The 17,371-nt window shown below is 40.1% G+C and overlaps 1 protein-coding gene across 2 annotated transcripts in view; it reads left to right on the plus strand.

Moving 5' to 3' along the window:
* Itga8 (integrin subunit alpha 8) overlaps positions 1-17,371 on the plus strand; it is a 181,221-nt gene that overhangs the window by 68,211 nt on the left and 95,639 nt on the right. For both annotated transcript variants that reach the window (XM_027405229.2, XM_035441486.1), the window contains 2 exons: positions 743-948; positions 3,073-3,264. In XM_027405229.2, the coding sequence (XP_027261030.1) occupies positions 743-948; positions 3,073-3,264 (398 nt within the window). The remainder of the gene's footprint in view (positions 1-742; positions 949-3,072; positions 3,265-17,371) is intronic.

Below are 17,371 nucleotides of genomic sequence, written 5' to 3' on the forward strand. Positions count from 1 at the left end.
CCCAGCACTTGGAAGGCAGAGGCAGGGGGATCTCTGTGAGTTCGAGGCCAGCCTGCTCTCCAGAGCGAGTGCCAGGATAGCTTCCAAAGCTACACAGAGAAACCCTGTCTCGAACCCCCCCCCCAAAAAAAAGCTCTGTACCAGACACTTTTGTTTCTTATCCACACAGTAGTTATAGATCATCTCTAAATCCTTAAGAAAATCTATTAGTTTCTAGCTATGACATGTACAGAATGACTGCATATCTCATCAAGAATAAAAATTTGTGTTCTAGCCAGCATTAACTCCTTCTCTGGCCTCTTTTATTTAACCAAAGGAAGGACAGGACAAAAATTATTTGAAATCTTGTTACTTCAAGAAGTCAGGGTCAGCTCAATAAATTACAGACAAACTCTTATGTTAGTAAAAACTAAAACCTGCTCATGTCTGTTTGATGTGTTTTCCATGTGTGACTAAAGTTTCTGGAAATGCACTAAAAGGCCAGAAAGGATGAAATGTCTGTGGTTTCTTAGTCATTTCTCACATAGTTGGAAAGTTCAATGTGATAATTTAACAACCTTTATTTTCTTCAGCATTCTGCTTTGTAGACATAACAAAGCTATGAAAGAAATCTGATGATTGTAAAACAGCCCCCAGAAAAGGAAACACACCAGAGGAAACATATTCATCTGGTTGATTATGAACACACCAGAGAACCTTGTCTACCAAGGTGGCTGACTGTCCCTTTCTCTGTTCCCTGCAGCCTGGATGACATATTGGTCGGGGCACCTCTCTTTATGGACCGTGAATTTGAAAGTAACCCTAAAGAAGTAGGGCAGGTCTACCTGTACCTACAAGTGAGCGCCCTCCTCTTCCAAGACCCACAGGTCCTCACCGGCACGGAGACTTTTGGGAGATTCGGTAGCTCTGTGGCCCACTTGGGGGACCTGAACCAAGATGGATACAATGGTAATCTATAGCAATGTGTGGGCCTCTCTCACACCTTAAGGCCATGTTTCTGTGGCAAGAAGGAAACCATGGTCATTTAATGGTGGGGGCTGATTATTATTGCTGACTCAATAAATTCCAAAAAAATCTCAAGGCAAATTTAAGTTTGTATGTTTTGATTAACTAAGATATTGCACAGAGATTTTATCAGGTATGATTTCTCAATGGTGACTTGAGAGCTATAGAAATTTGCCATGAATAAGGTGGAGATAAAAACATGTTGATATTTTAGCAAGTATATTACTATATTCTGATGAAACTACCTGAGTTATACCTGTTATACTGGCTCATTCTTGGTCAATAAAAGTCATTACAAAGTAATAGTGTTAAAGCCTTAATTGGGGAATGTGTTTCTTTAAGTAAGGAATCCATGGAAGCTTTCTAAATATCATCTCAGAAAATACTGCATGCTCATATCAAAATTTGCAAACATTTTCAGGACATGTAAGTGAAGAACCAAAGTACAGTGTGTTTATCATTCAAAGAGGAGTCTATAAGAGGAATTTTCTGGACTTAACTATCAAAGGGAGGATTCCCATCAGAGGGATATTCATAGGCACTAGTATCAAGTGTTTCAGAATTTCTTTGAAAAACATTCTCAGCAACTAGTAATTGTTAGAGTCCTACATATATGCATGCTTAGGTCATGGATACAGGACAGCAGTAGAGCACTTGCCTAACTTGTGGAAGGTTCTTGACTCAAGCACTTGAACAGGAGAAGAAAACCAAGTGCATGTTAGATGCTATGTTCTGGGAGAATAAAAAAGACAAGTTCTCCTCGAAGTAACTTGGCTTGGTGCTTTCTAAAACAGCTCTCCCAGGGAAAGCATGATGCTGAACTATGTGAGTTATCTTCTTCATCCTGTTTTCTACTATCTTTCCCCTTAAATCAATTCTGATGGTCTTAAACGCTAAGAGAAGAATACTTTGCCTCTGGGCCTTGGTGTTCTGGAGTACAAACTAAGCAAAATAATGCCAGTCTAGCTGATCTTAGCCTTGGGGACAGCTGGAAAGACATGGACTTAGAGGGAGTGCAAAAAAGTGTTCCTTCCCCCAAACACATGACAATATCTGTATTTTCTACAACAATCTGAGTTGTTAGATCATTTCTCTTGGGCAGGTGGGTTAAAGTAGATTTATAATCCTCCTCATTATGCTCAGTGAGACATTTCACCTATAAATGAGACTCCTCATTTGGTAAAGTCGTTGCTTTTCGAAGACTTCTTTTTAAACTACAACCATTTTTTTTTAATACCCAGGGCCATCCTGATGGCCAATATGGTAGAAGATAGATGTTTTATATTTGGGTGAGAGTTGGGTAATATGGCTTCTGTCAGGGTTTCCTAGTCCCTTAATTATGAAATAGGCTCTTTTAGTTCATTAGATTAGGGACCTATTAAATACAAGATTCTGTGGGAATGGAACTTTCAATTTTAATTTCTGAAAGAAGAAACTCCTAAAACCATACCTTACCTGGTCTACTAGTCTCCTAATATACGGTAGGGCCTAGCGTACCTCTCAATCACTGAGGTCCCATGTAGATAGTGCTCTGCCTTTTCTGCTACTAAAATGGGCTACCCTCCTTCCATCTCTGGGTCTCTGGAAGGTAGCTACTTCTCTTGAAAGGGGAGTAAGGGCTCTTCCTTTTAATTATCGCATGCTTGGCTCCTTCCTGACCATATATTTCAGTTTCTGTGCTAGCCACAGTGACTCTGTCTGACCACAGCAGTCTAAAACAATGTCATCTCTCTCCACTGTATCAGTATTAAAAAAAAAATACTTTCTGTACCATTTATTGATTTCAGTATTTCCTTAATTGTGTCTCTATTCAAAATGTCCATTACCTTCTCCCCAAAACACAAACTTTGCAAACACAGGGCTATTGAGTGTGGCACTGGCTTTGCATTTGATACATGCTGTACCTAGTGTAATCTCAGCAGACACTCATCATGCACATAAAAGGCAATGTCACTTCTTTGTTGCTACAGTACTCCAGAAACCTCTAGAAAATGTAACAAGTCATTTGGGCCTTGTTATGCTGCCTTTATATTTATTTTTTTCTAAAATTTCCTTTGTTCTCTGTAGACATCGCCATCGGTGTGCCCTTTGCAGGCAAGGATCAAAGAGGCAAAGTGCTCATTTACAATGGGAACTCAAAAGGCTTACACACCAGGCCTTCCCAAGTTCTGCAGGGGATATGGGAGTCACAGACCATCCCTTCTGGATTTGGTTTTTCTCTAAGAGGAGATGCAGACATAGACAAGAATGATTACCCAGGTAAGGTTCACTGTCTTTTCCCACATGATTACTTGCTTCCTGGCAACAGTCCATTCTCTGGGAAATACATTATGCATAAGCATTTTGTTCAGAAAAGATGAAGGTCAAGTTTAACATGGCACAGATTTTATTGGTATGATTCCAGAGTGACTTTCACAAGCATTTAAGACAAAACAAAAAGTCCCTTTATAGTCAAGAGACAATGTTAGAAAGGCAAGATGGCTTTAAAAGCTGCCTTGGACATAAAGCTTGTCAACTGTGCAACCTAAGTTTTCATTGAAACCCCAAAGTAATGTGGCCTCTATTGACATTCAGCTGGCGTCAGACACCTGCCTAAAGCAATTTATTTTAACCTGTTATTCCCTTTTAAGCCCAGAGTTACTGTTATTCAGTGCATAACCTCAATTTTTTTTGTTGTAAGTTACGTGTTCTCAGAGTGTATTTTCCAACCATATTCCTGGCTTTTACAAAGACAGATTGACAATTTTAAAGTAGAGAAAGAAAGAAATGGCTCATGATAAGAAACATAAGCTCTTCTTAATTGCTCTTTTCACAAAGAGGGTGCATGGCAACCCATACAGCACAAACAGATAATTCATATTTTATAGATGCCACAAAAATATGGGTTTGCTTAAAGGATTAGTTTGGCAATCAGAACATTTAGTGGAGAGCATTAGACTTCTAGGTTTCATGGTTCATTGATCATTTGCTTCTTTTATTATGTTCTTAATAAATCTTAGAATATGAGCAACTTTATTAAAGCCGATCTCTTTCTACCATCCTTTCCCCTAATTGGGAATTTTATATCTATAGGATATTCTCTGGTTTGGGGAAGAAGTTCAGTAGGCTGACTGTGTAAATACACATCCGTGATTTTAATTATTTGTTTTGTTTCTCCTCCGAGATTAGGCAAAACAAGGTAACAACATATTCTTACAAAATTTCAGAAACTTTCCATAGCACTGGTAGAGCTGTTACAGTGAGCTGAGAGAGGACTGGGACCATGATGTATGTTAATGCTACCTGTGGCAATGCCAAAAAGTGTAGATAAATTTATTTTCTTAAGCTAAAAATACTAATCAATGATGGTTAATAGTTTGACAGGGGTGAGGGGTTTCTTAATAATGTATTTTAGTTTTGACTGATTAAAAATTCAAGATCTCCTTTGTTGTTACTATTCCAACAATGTCAAAGTGATTAATGAAATCCAACTCTTGTGTTGCAACTACAGTTTATTGGGAAAGTTATGGCTATTCATTATGTCTGTCATAAACATCCTTTCCCCATGGTAGTAACAGAGAACTTGATGGGCAGAATGGCTGTGCCTTCCACAGGGCAAGGAAGTAGAGGATGTGTCAATCAAACACCCAGTTCACTGCTTCCCGTGAAGGTTGAACAAGGGCCAAATGAGGCTAACACAAAACAACTTTCCTATCAGATTATATTCCTTTCAAATGAGCAGGAGAGGGGAGGAGGGTAGAATGAGTTGAGAGCCTTTCCCAGGTCTCTCTTTACAAGTTCGCAGCGTGCAGTCATGACTGGGCTTCACATTACATCTGGATGAGCTGTAGGGGAATGGAATTTGGATTGGGTTCTGAACTTAGCAGATATTCCAGGTACTCACTGAGCCTGTCTATAAAAGCTGAAGGTGTGGTATGCCTTGGATACTTTTATTTGTCAACTCTTGGAGGAACTAAGGCATTTGAGTTTTGAACCTAGCAGTCTACTTTCCAAAGCATGTTCCAGAGTCTTGGTTGCACACCTGCACAAAGGTATACACTTTCTCTAATGTCAAGAGCCTTTACCCAACCTTCCACATTCCATTTCTCCTCACATGGATACCAAGCTAAGCAGCAGATCTCTTTTCCAGATTGTCCTTTTTTTGCTACTAATGTAAGGTATGAATGAACCACAAGATCATCTGGAAGAACTGAGTGAGGAAGGCACATTGAAATATATTTTATTTTTCAGACATCAGTCTTCAATTACTGAAAATCATCTGTGTACTCAATTTAATGTCTTGCCAAGTATCATTTAAAATTCACTATCCAATTAAAAGTTGAAATGCATTAACCTGGCTTAGGCAATAATAAGGGGTATTCATATTAAGTTAAAGGACTATCTCAAGTTGTCTTCTGACATCTACATGTGTGCTACACACACACACACACACACACACACACACACACACACACACAGTAATTTTTTAAAGAAAACTATCTCAAGACAACACAAAAGCAGAAATTCACCAAGCCCTAAAATGTATTATCTTCACTCACCTCTGCTTTCTCCTCTCTCTTCTCTCCTGCTTTCCTCTCTGTCCTATCCTCTTTTCTCCTCGTCTCTACCATTTTGCCCTCTCCTTCACTTTCTTCTCTTTCCTCTCTCCCTTTCTTTTATCTATCCCCCCCACTGGCATCTCTTTCTCCTCTCATTCTCCTAACTCCCCTCTTCTCTCCTCCTCTTTCTTCCCCTCCACCCCTTCCTCTGTCCTTTTCCTCCCTTCTTCCCTTCCATCCTTTCCTCCCCCCTTTTCACCCCACTCCCTCCTATGTCTTCTCTCCTCTACTCCCTCCTCTGTCTCCTCTCCTCTACTCCCTCCTCTGTCTCCTCTCCTCTCTTCTTCTTTCTTCTCTCCTCTATTCTTTACTATCCCCTCTTTATGTCTCATACTCCTCTCTCTTCCCTACCCTTATGTATTCCCTCTCCTCTTCTTCCCTCTCACCTTATCACCTCCTCTACATTTTCCTCCTCTCCTACCCTTTCCTCTCCTCCCTTCTCCTTGGTCCCCTTTCTCTCTAGACCAGATTTCTCTGTACACGGGATGAGCTGTTTCTGCTCCCAACTCCAGGGATGACACATTTCACTTGAATCCACTTAAAGTCTGCACCTCATCTTAGTCCTCTGGGAAGAACTTGGATAGACTCTGAGACAAAGGGTGAGATTTTTCCAAAACAGACAAGAATTGACTTGTAGATTATGCAGGCATCCCTGTAAGCATCCAGTATGGCAACCCTACCCCAGTTATTAAACAAAAATGACCCCAGAGAATAATAATGATAAGAAATGAGAAAAACAACACAAAGGAAAATATTATTGAAATGAAATACTGACTTTAAATCTCTCGACCTTGTTTTTATGTTGGTTACTTTAGAGGCTTAGAAGGAAGATAAGTAAGGCACTTCATTCTGTCAAATACTGTTTGGCTCTGCTATGGACTATATACTGTGTTGTGCCTAGAGAGGCTGCCGCCTTCCCAAACTTAAGGTTATAGGAAATGCTTACAGCAAGGCCAGGGATTGATGTAATTGGTGAGGTGAAGCTCATTCTCACTTGGTGGCTGCTCCTGGCTGTTTGTAGAGGACCTCTAAGTTGACCTCATATGAGAGCTGAGTATGAAACAGTCATGTAGGGAAGGCAGGGGGAAAACATGACTTCCTGAAACAGCTCAGAGGCATCCAGACTCACTGGCAAATCACAGGGCAGGAGGCTGAAAGCAAAGCTGGAGGCACACTGAGAATCCATGCAGGCATGTCCTCTACAGTTGTGGGAAAAGGGCAGCACTGGAATGTTTTACACTAGCTTCAGTGAGGGAACTGGATACATGGGAATGTATGATATAGTTCAGTGGAAGATAAAAGTTACCTTAATCTTGATTGTGACAATATGGTCATAAAGCTGTAAACAGATGAAGGTAGGTAACTGTTCTATGCACAGGGTAAGGAGAGGGTGGATTTTTGGATGGCCTCCAGTTTACAGACTTTAGCAACTAGCTACAAGGTGATATCATTCCATTCACTCAAACAGTAAATACTGAGGAGTTCCAGAGCTATGGCAGAGGCGATGATTTGTAAACATTGCGTGGCTGGGATGACTTTGGACATCCGGTGACAAAACAGGGTAGGGTGTGGTGTGTTGAAAGCATGGAGCTTATCCAGGGCTGCAGGCTCAGAGGACATGGCTGTGTGGTGTGCCAATCAAAGGGGCAATTCAGACACAGTAAGATATCACATCTGTAAATTACCATATAGAGCCCTGTTAAAGACCGTGAGAACCTTCTTTACTTGCTGAACATCTATTGCTTAGTCCTACCTAATTAGATGTTCAAGATGTGACAGACAGCCTTCACGCTAGACTTTCAGAAGACCCATTTTGTATTTTTGCAGTCTCTCTCTGTCTCTGTCTCTGTCTCTCTCTGTCTCTCTTCTCTTCTCTTCTCCTCCTCCTCCTCCTTCTCTTCTTCCTCCTCTTTCTCCACCTGTATTGTGGTACATGTGTATGAGGTGGATGTGGTATATGCACACGCACATATTTGTGTGGAGACCAGAGTAAGATGTCAGTAGTCCTTGTCTCTCTGTTCTATTGTCTTGAGACAGGGTCTCATTAAACTGGAAGCTGGCTGCTTTCACTAGGATGGGAACTCTTAGGAGTCATCTGTCTCCAGCTCACAATGCTGGGATATATATATATATATATATATATATATATATATATATGAGAGAGAGAGAGACATAGACATAGACATAGACATAGACATAGACATAGACATAGACATAGACATAGACATAGACAAAGACATAGACATAGACATAGACATAGACATAGACATAGACATAGACATAGACATAGACATAGACATAGTCATGCCCAGGTTTTTTCTTCTTTTTCACCTGAATGTTGAGGAATTTGAACTCATCTCCTCATGCTGGCAGAGTAAGGACTTATACCCACTGAGCCATTTCCCCAGCCCCCATATCATAACTTTCTTGATTTTTCTCCAGGAAATCCATAGAATGTAAAAAAAAAATCGCAAATTTGTGAAATACCTACATTTGGAAAATGCAGCTTTTCGGTGGAATAGAATAGAATAAAACAGACTCACAAAAGCTTAAAATATTGAATAATATGCTTGTGCATTTAAAAATATATTTTATGGGAGAAATAGTGTTAGGTTTTGGGAATTTTATAGTCATTTGGTCTTGATTATATGCATCGCCAGAAGAAAGTGCCGAGGCTCTGCAGTTTCATAAGCAGGCACCTTCAATTCCCTGATTACTTACAGAACATGAGCTAGTTCCAAAATCAAAACTGATGTACATGATACACATCCTGGTTTCACCCAGTCAAGGAGCAAGTGAGGGCAGAATCCAGCAAGGAATTCCTCCACCAGGGAAGGCCAGAGGCACACTCAAGGATTCGCACACAGGCACATTCTTCATGCCTTCCATCCTAAGCCAATCAGAAATACAAACAGATTTGAAATTCTAGATTTGGACCAAGCCAACTCCTTGAAGTTTTCACCAACTGGAAAACAACTAAAAATGGTGCTTACCAACAGTGGTGGCAGCTGAAGTCACTGATTGGGTTACAGTGGCTTTGATTGAAATGAACACTGCCCCTCAGTTTAATACCAATAGGCTCAGCAGTATAACATAGTTGGCTTCAATTGTCTTTATTGCCTACTACATAGCCTTCCTGGGAATCCTGCTATTTAGACCTCCTTGTGACAGTGACAGGACACACACATTGCCTCAATTCATAAAAAGCAACAAGAACTATAATGTTAATACAACCTGGCTGCTTTCTTTAGAGAGAAAGGGTAGGGGCAGCTGTTACATGCTTGAAATCAGCAAATTCAATATGCAATATGCCATGAGGGCCATTCTGTCTCCCTGTCTTTGGAAGGAGTGATGCCAGAATTGAGCAAGGATGGGGCCAATGTCATTATTAACATTTTTGCAAGTATAAGCATAAGTGTGTGTGTGTGTGTGTGTGTGTGTGTGTGTGTGTGTGTGTGTGAGCACATGCATGCATGGGTGTGCATGCACGCGCACGTGCTCGAGCCCGCGCGCGCGCGCGTGCGCGCACACACACACACACACACACACACACACACACACACACACACACACGTGATTGGGGGTATGTGTGCACATCTGTGTGCCATTACAAGTGACCAGATATTCATGTAAGCCAGTAGAGGCCATTGAGGGACCTGCTCTATCACTCTTTGCCTTGTTCTCTTGAAGCAGGATCTCTCATTGGGCCTGGAGCTAGGCTGGCAGCCAGCAAGTCTCAGACATCTTCCTGTAGTAGTAAAGTCAGTGGAGCACATCTGAACAGGGACTTGTTCTAAGAACACCCTTGTTCAGATTCCCACTGATTAGCTTGACACTCAAGGGGCCGTTCGACTTCTGTGAGCTTCTACTTCGTAGGGGTGTTTGCAGAGTTGTGTGTATTTATTTGCACTTCTAAGTTGGGAAAAGATTCTTACAAAATACTGTGTGTATCTTAAAATAGGAATGGAATCTTGCTATCATGGACAGAGCCAAAACTACTTTGTCACAGACGTGTTTGGTGATAGAAGATTTTGAGAAATTGTGCTCTACTAGTCTGGCTCTCCTAATATCTAACTGTGTAAGAGTGAGAAAAATATCTTAACCTTAGTTTTCTCACCTATAAAATTAGACACAATGTGTGGATGTAAAAGTTAAGTGTTGTAGGACTGCAAAGATGGCTCAGTGGCCAAGAGAACTCAATTGTACAAGTATGAAGACCTGAGTTCAAATCTCCAGCACCCACATAAAAGCTGGGAGTGTCTACTCATACACATGCAGCCCTAGGGCAATAGGGCTAAAGACAGAAGGATTGCCAGGGCTTGCTGGCTGCCAGCCTAACTCTAGAAAAACCTTGTCTCAAGGGAGTAAGCTATAGAATGATAGAACAAGGCACCCATTGTCTTATTCTGGTCTATGAGCATGCATACCTACATATATGCAGGTACATACAACACACAAATTGGCTAAATTGTGTGATACAAATTGAGATCACATGAAATTAAATTGAAGTTATATAAAACACTTAAAAATGGCAACTGTTCATTTTACTTTTAAAATTATGTATTTTGGAGGTCCACTTTTTTTCCTTTGAATGCTAGGGAGCATTCTTTTCTTTTGGTTGATAAACCAACCTCCATGGTTCCCTCATTTAACCTACAGGGATATGTTTGCTTCCTTAGTCCCAAACAGGGAGACAGTCAAGTTACAGCTACTGTGAGCCCCCTGGGTGCCAATCTCTCAGCAGAAATGTCCCCTATATCTTGTAGATTGCTATCCCCTGTGATGACACAGTCCACATGTCACTGCCACCCTGGGTGGGAGATGAGGCATCAAGGACTTCTCTCAGGTCTGCCTGTGCTTTGCTGGGTGGCAGAGATATGAAACGGACCTATTTCCCAGTGCCTTAGCCATTTAAAAATGTAATTATATTCCAATTAGACCTGTCTATGTGATGACAATGGAAATGAAGAGGAAGGGACTTCTGAATTGTGTAAATGAAAGGTAGAATAAACACAGGAATGGCAAGCTCTGACTAATACAGATGTGTAGAAGAGAGTAAGGAAGAGGTGAACATGAACCATAACTCGAATATTGATGCAGGAAAAGTCCATACCATGTGAAGGGAGATGTAGTTACAGAACTATATAGACTTGATTATAAAAATAATAAGTGATATTTTTCTCTTGCATTTATGGTATCCATATTCTTAGATGTTTTGAGTGAATAAGTGTTGTCACTGGCACACACATATAAATAGGAATCACAGATATTTCCATCTGAAAACCAAATTGGAGATGTGTTTAACTTTCTGTTTGGTCCTCACTGGAAGCCAAGGGCTGACAAGAGGGGTCTTGTGTATATTAATTCAGTGAAAACATGTCAGAGAAGAAACAGCTGTGATAGTTAAGACTCCTAAAATCCAGTGATCTGGTCTAATCCTGTTAACCATGATTGCATAGCAACACAGCCTGCCAGACACATAGGCCAGGCATCAGAGGATGGAGGAGGGAACTGCAGACTCTGCTGAGGAACACAAATCTCACAAGCAATAAAAACCAGAGAAAACATGGGCTGAGGGCCAAGACTATCATTGTCTTGTTCGGGCTCCTAATATATAGTGATTATATCATGAAGCCATTTCAGACAATTACACTCAATGAAATAAAATGACCCATCTGTTTTAATGAGGGCTGGAGATAGTGGGAGTAGAAGGGAGGGTAACAGGGCAGAAGGGTGGTGGAGAAAGGGATAGGGAAACAGACAGTAAAACAGAGAGGGATTTAGGGTGACAGAGAGAGGGAGAGACAGACAGAGACAGAGGCATGCCAGAGAAAGAGACAGAGACACAGAGAGAGGGGGCAATGTAAGCAAATAAGTAAGCTAGACCAACCTCCAAATAAGGAGAAGTAAAGAGAAATAACGTATTTTCGTTAAAACTTTAAGGACCTTAAAACCATTGATCTACAGTTGCATTGAACTGCATTCAAATCGTGTAGTGAAAGTTTATGATCCACTTTTCACAGTGCTTCTAAAGCATGTGTGCAAAGCAAATGTGACGTTCTTTTTTTCACTTGATTTTTTTTATTTCCCAGTATTTCTTTCTTTTTTTTAATTTGAATTAGAAACAAGATTGTTTTACATGTCAATCCCAGTTCCCTCTTCCTCCTTCACTATCACTTCCCCAACTAAAACCGTACCTATCACATATCCTTTCTGCTCCCCAGGGAGGGTGAGGCCTTCCATAGAGGGTCAACAGATTCTATCATATCCTTTGGGATAGGGCCTAGGCCCTTCCGCATGTGTCTAGGCTCAGGGAGTATCTCTCTATGTGGAATGGGCTCCCAAAGTCCACACCTATAGGGATAAGTACTGATCTACTACAGGAAGTCCCATAGATTTCCAAGGTCTCCTCACTGACACCCATGTTCATGGGGTCTGGATCAGTCCCATGCTGGTCAGTCCCAGCTATCAGTCTGGGGACCAAGAGCTCCCTGTTGTTCAGGTCAGCTGTTTCTGTGGGTTTCACCAACCTGGTCTGTATCCCTTTGCTCATCACTCCTCCTTTTCTGCAGCTGGATTCCAGTTAAGTTCAATGATTAGTTGTGGGTGTCTGCTTCTACTTCCACCAGCTGCTGGATGAAGGCTATAGGATGCATATAAGTCAGTCATCAATCTCATTATCAGGGGAGGGCATTTAAGGTAACCTCTCCTCTGTTGCTTAGATTGTTAGTTGGTGTCATCTTTGTAGATCTCCAGACATTTCCCTAGTGCCTGATTTCTCTGTAAACCTAAAACGTCTCCCTCTATTATGGTATCTCCTTTCTTGTTTTCTTCTATTCTTCCCCCGACTCAACCTTTCTGCTCCCTCATGTTCCTCCTCACCCCTCCTCTTCTCTCCTCCTCATTCTCCTAGCTCCCTCCTCCCAACCCCCATGCTCCCAATTTGCTCAGGAGATCTTGTCCTTTTCCCCTTCTCCAGGGGACCATGTATGTCTCTCTTAGGGTACTCCTTGTTTCCTAGCTTCTCTGGCAGTGTGGATTGTAGGCTGGTAATCCTTTACTCTATGTCTAAAATCCACATATGAGTGAGTACATACCATGTTTGTCTTTTTGTGACTGGGTTACCTCGCTCAGAATGGTTTCTTCTAGCTCCATCCATTTGCCTTTGAATTTCAAGATTCCATGTTTTTTTCTGCTGAGCAGTACTCCATTGTGTAAATGTGATACATTTACGCAAATGTGACATTCTTACTGAGGCATGGTGTTCATGAATTCATTATAACACATTAGAAATTAGAATAATACAATTCTTGTTAACATAGCTTGAGTTTAATGGAATTGAATTAATTCAACTTGAACAAGTTCTTGAGTTTGAATCAAGGCAAAAGGAATGGAGATCCTTAGCAGCTCCCTATCTCTGAGCCTTGCTTTCACCATCTAGAATGTATGTAAGTTGATACTCCAAAGGTCTGACTCTCAGCTATTTGGTTCTACAACCTACATCAAGACACACCTGCCCCCGCAGGTGCCTCTATAATATTGTGTTGGTCACTAAGGATTTGACTTTTTAAAAAGGGATTTAGTGAAATTATAAAAACTTTTTCTTAGCTACTTTTAGGAAAGTTTTAGATTCACAGAAAAACTATGAAAACACTGGTATCTCATCATGTGTCCTATTCAGAGTCCCCTATGAGTTGCTGCCTATGTAACTGTAGTTCAACAGCCATCAACTAATAAAGAGATCTGTTAGAAATTCAGTAGGGCTTAATCCAATCAAGGATCCTGCACTGAATTTTGTCAGGTTTTCTTATTTCAGTCGCTGACACTCCCTTGATTTTTTTATTTGCTGTCACAACCTTGGTACATTTGAAGAACATTGGCCAGACATTTTGAATAGGATTGAGCTTAGCTTTGTCAGATGTTCACCTAGAATTAGACTGTGGCCATCTATTTGACAAGAACAGCACCCAGGGGTATATACCTTTCTGAATGCACTCTGTCAAGGGTGTGTGGTGCTGTTGTGTTCTTGTACCTGTTTTGCTTGCATAGGGGCTGTCATCCAGGTTTCCCTGCTAGAAAGTTGCTTGTTTCTGTTACAGTGAATATATTTAGAAAAATACTACCAGACCATGGAGCTTGCTTCTTTCTCCTATGTTTCTTCACTAATTTTAGCATCCATAAATAAGTCTTGTCTGCAGAGTTACTACTGACAAACTGAGCTTAATTTATTCACTGTAACTCTAATATAGGAAAATATATATAACCATTTATTTACATAGATTTATTTATTAATACTATTATGGAATCATGGATAGTTATTTCATTTTGTCATTCCTATATTCACTTATGTTTCTGAATTTGTCCCACATTGAGTGACTAAGGGAACTTTTTCATGGGCTTCACTGATTTTTTTATATTACCCATCTTTCTATGAGTATTTCCATATCCTTAAGTACCACATGATCACATGATATTCCAGGATCAGTGTGTGTGTGTGTGTGTGTGTGTGTGTGTGTGTGTGTGTGTGTGTGTGTGTGTGTGTTTTCTTTGCAGACCTTGCAGCCAACCATTCTTTAAGAAGCCACAATTATTTTCTTTCTTTTTCCTTTAAGAGTGGTATTTGGCAATCAATATCTGAACATCAAGTGTTCACATGGCTAGTAGAATGCCAAAGACAAAACTTGTAATGTGCTGAATTAAATAGACTACCTTACCCCATATCTTCTGTTTCTTGTGATCCCTTTCCACATATTTTATACACCCCAAACAACTCATACTATTTGAAATCAGCAAATTTTATGTTTTAACACACATAGCTTAACTTGTTGAGTCAGAATCTCTTCACTTTATTTGTTAACAACAGGTACTCAGGCAATATAAACATTACTCAGCTAATGTCTAGAAGAGCCACAAATTTTCTTTATTACTAAAAATGCTAGAAGAATTTTGATCATGTTCTGAAGAGATAATGTTTTGAGGAGGACAATTATTCATTGATTTAACAAATACATACTAGGCTCCCTCCAAGTGCCTAGAACCATTCCAGATGAAGAGGATACAGCATTGAATTAAACAGTAAGTCAGCTCTTTGGGCCTGAGATCCAAGCCTGGAGGTGATGATGCCTGCAAGGGACCTTGACAAGTGACCGTAATCTGGAGCCTATTTCATTGTTAGGGAAACAGACATAATGCCTAATAGTAATTTCCTTAAATGGAATGTTTTGGGGTTGTTGAATAATATGCATAAAGTAGCTAGTATATTTACTAATATTAGTCATAAATGAAATAGTAACAGTATGTGGGTGTAATCTATGCCTTTAAGGAGCACTGTAATCACAGAGACAAAGCTTCCAATAGTTGGCTTTCACACAGGCAGAATAGGAGACAATTTTAAGAAAGTTGAATTTGGAGGAGGACAGCTTGGGAGAAAACACAAGCATAAGGACCCGAATTTGATTCCCTAGATCGCTCAACAAAAAGGCTTACATGGCAGCATGTGTCTGTAATCACAGTAGTGTGGATGTGGAAAAAGGCAGATGCCTATGGCTAAATGCCAACCATCTTAGCCTGATTAACCAGTCCCAAACCAATGAGAGACAAAACAAGGTAGACAGATGCTGAAGAATGACCTCTGAGATTGCATACACACCTGTGCACACATACATGAAGGTACATGCAGAGACATGCACATATATGCACACACAACACACAAAGTGTTACTAGGATGATCAAAGACTTTCTATGGGAGAATTAAGTTAACAAGGTCCCAAGATATATGTACACACACACACACACACACACACACACACACACACACACACTTATATGAAGAAACAACCAAGAAAAATCCAGCATGCACAAAGACACAGAGATGACATGTCAAGAGTTCTTACCATGATGACAACAATAAAGATGACTTCCTGTCATGGACAGATTGAGACAGTGAACAGAAGGAGAAGGTACAGATGAGAACCCAGCAGAGGGTCATATGTCTTCCATATGTTATGAACATCATTTGAAAAAAATCATTTCCTATTATCAAGAAGCCTTCATTACATCAAGGGATGAGGACTGTGAACTAGTTGATTGAGTGATACTGAGTGAGGATGAAGGACTCACACATTTTTGGGTCTGAAAGGCACAGACATTTTTTTAAAGGATCTTGGCATAAATAGGGAATATTAATAGTTTCTGTTTTAAATAATGAAAACATTGACTAATTTGTCACTGTTAGTGTACATAGAAAACAAATTAAAGACGCACCCTTTTGTGTTGTTGGATTATGCTAAGAAAGAAACTCAATAAAAACAAAGAAAATACTGTCTTATTTTTACTTTTAAAGCAATTTAAACAGAGTAATATGCTTATCTACTTTTTACCTCTTCACCCTTCACATATGCTTTTACAACCTCAGGTGTGTTCACAAATGTTCTGCTACTATTATCCAGGGGCAAAAAAGTCCATATTTATAACATGTACCTATTTCCATGCTGTACAGCTTTCCACAATGATTAGTGATAAGAATTATACTATTGCCCTAGGTACAGCTGAGATGAACCCAATATGTCTTCCTTCTCCAATCCAGACACATGTAAATATTCTAACTTCTTATTTTTGTGACATATTGCTAACACTATCCAGGCTCCCATCCTTCAGAAGTTGGCATAGGAGCCACTGTGCATACTTCTCAGTAGATATTACAGTTTTATTCTTATTAAGATATGCATATATCAAGGCTTGGTAATGACTCAGTAAGAGGGCTTTTGCTCTGCAAGCATGAGTACCTGAATTTGATCCCAGAACCCTTGTGAAAAACAAAACCCAAACCAAACAAACAGGCACAGTTGTGTGCAGATGCAATACTAGCACAGGGTAGGCAGAGACAGGATGGTTCCTGGGACTTACTGACAGGACACCTTAATGCAATCAGTGAGCCCTGGTCCCAGTAAGAGATGGATTCTCAAAAACCATGGGGGATGGCTCCTGAGAAACAGGAACTGTAGTCACTTTGTCTACAATGTCTTTGGTGTACCCCTGAGGAGGTAGCCATGTTGAAACAGTATGCCTTCCTGGTTTGCCCCTGGGGATGGGGCCATGTTGAAATAGTGTGCCTTCCATCCAAAGTTATATCACTAGTCTTAAAACTAAGCATAACTTCCCCACACCTGAATCTGGGTCTAAGCTAAAACTTCCATAAGTATTTGGTGAATATTTCATCCCAAAGTCTATTCTATAGCATATTTAAGTAATATCCAACTTAAGTAGTAAAACTGTGGCATTTCCCACCCCAGAAAAAAGACCAAATTGTATGGCTATTACATTTATGTACAAGGTGCCATCTGACAGATTAAATTTGAACTAATTTCCTTCTAAATATCCATAGTATATACTGGTTTCTTTCTGAAAGCCATGGTATCATTGAGTAAAATAAGATATCACTTACCCTTGATCTTGCTTGTAAAGACATAACTGGTAAAATCCAAATGCTTTGCCACAGCTTCTCTGAAGCAGGTTAGGGGTGAGAGTGGCAGAACTAGAATAAGCCTAAACACGACAGTGCTTAGGATCTCACATTATTTCTTCCCTCTTATTTTCCTTTCTTTCTATAAGTGATTTAAATTTATTAATATAAAAATTAATACTATTTTAGTGTCTTTCTTTTTATACATCCCTTCTGTTTCAAAGTCTTGGCACACGCTGGCCAGAAAATAGCTCATATATTTTTCTTTCCACATAGAAACTCAGGTCAAATGTCAATTCATCATGAA

The sequence above is a fragment of the Cricetulus griseus genome, chromosome 3, assembly GCF_003668045.3.
Source record: "Cricetulus griseus strain 17A/GY chromosome 3, alternate assembly CriGri-PICRH-1.0, whole genome shotgun sequence".
NCBI classification, from domain to species: Eukaryota; Metazoa; Chordata; class Mammalia; order Rodentia; family Cricetidae; genus Cricetulus; species Cricetulus griseus.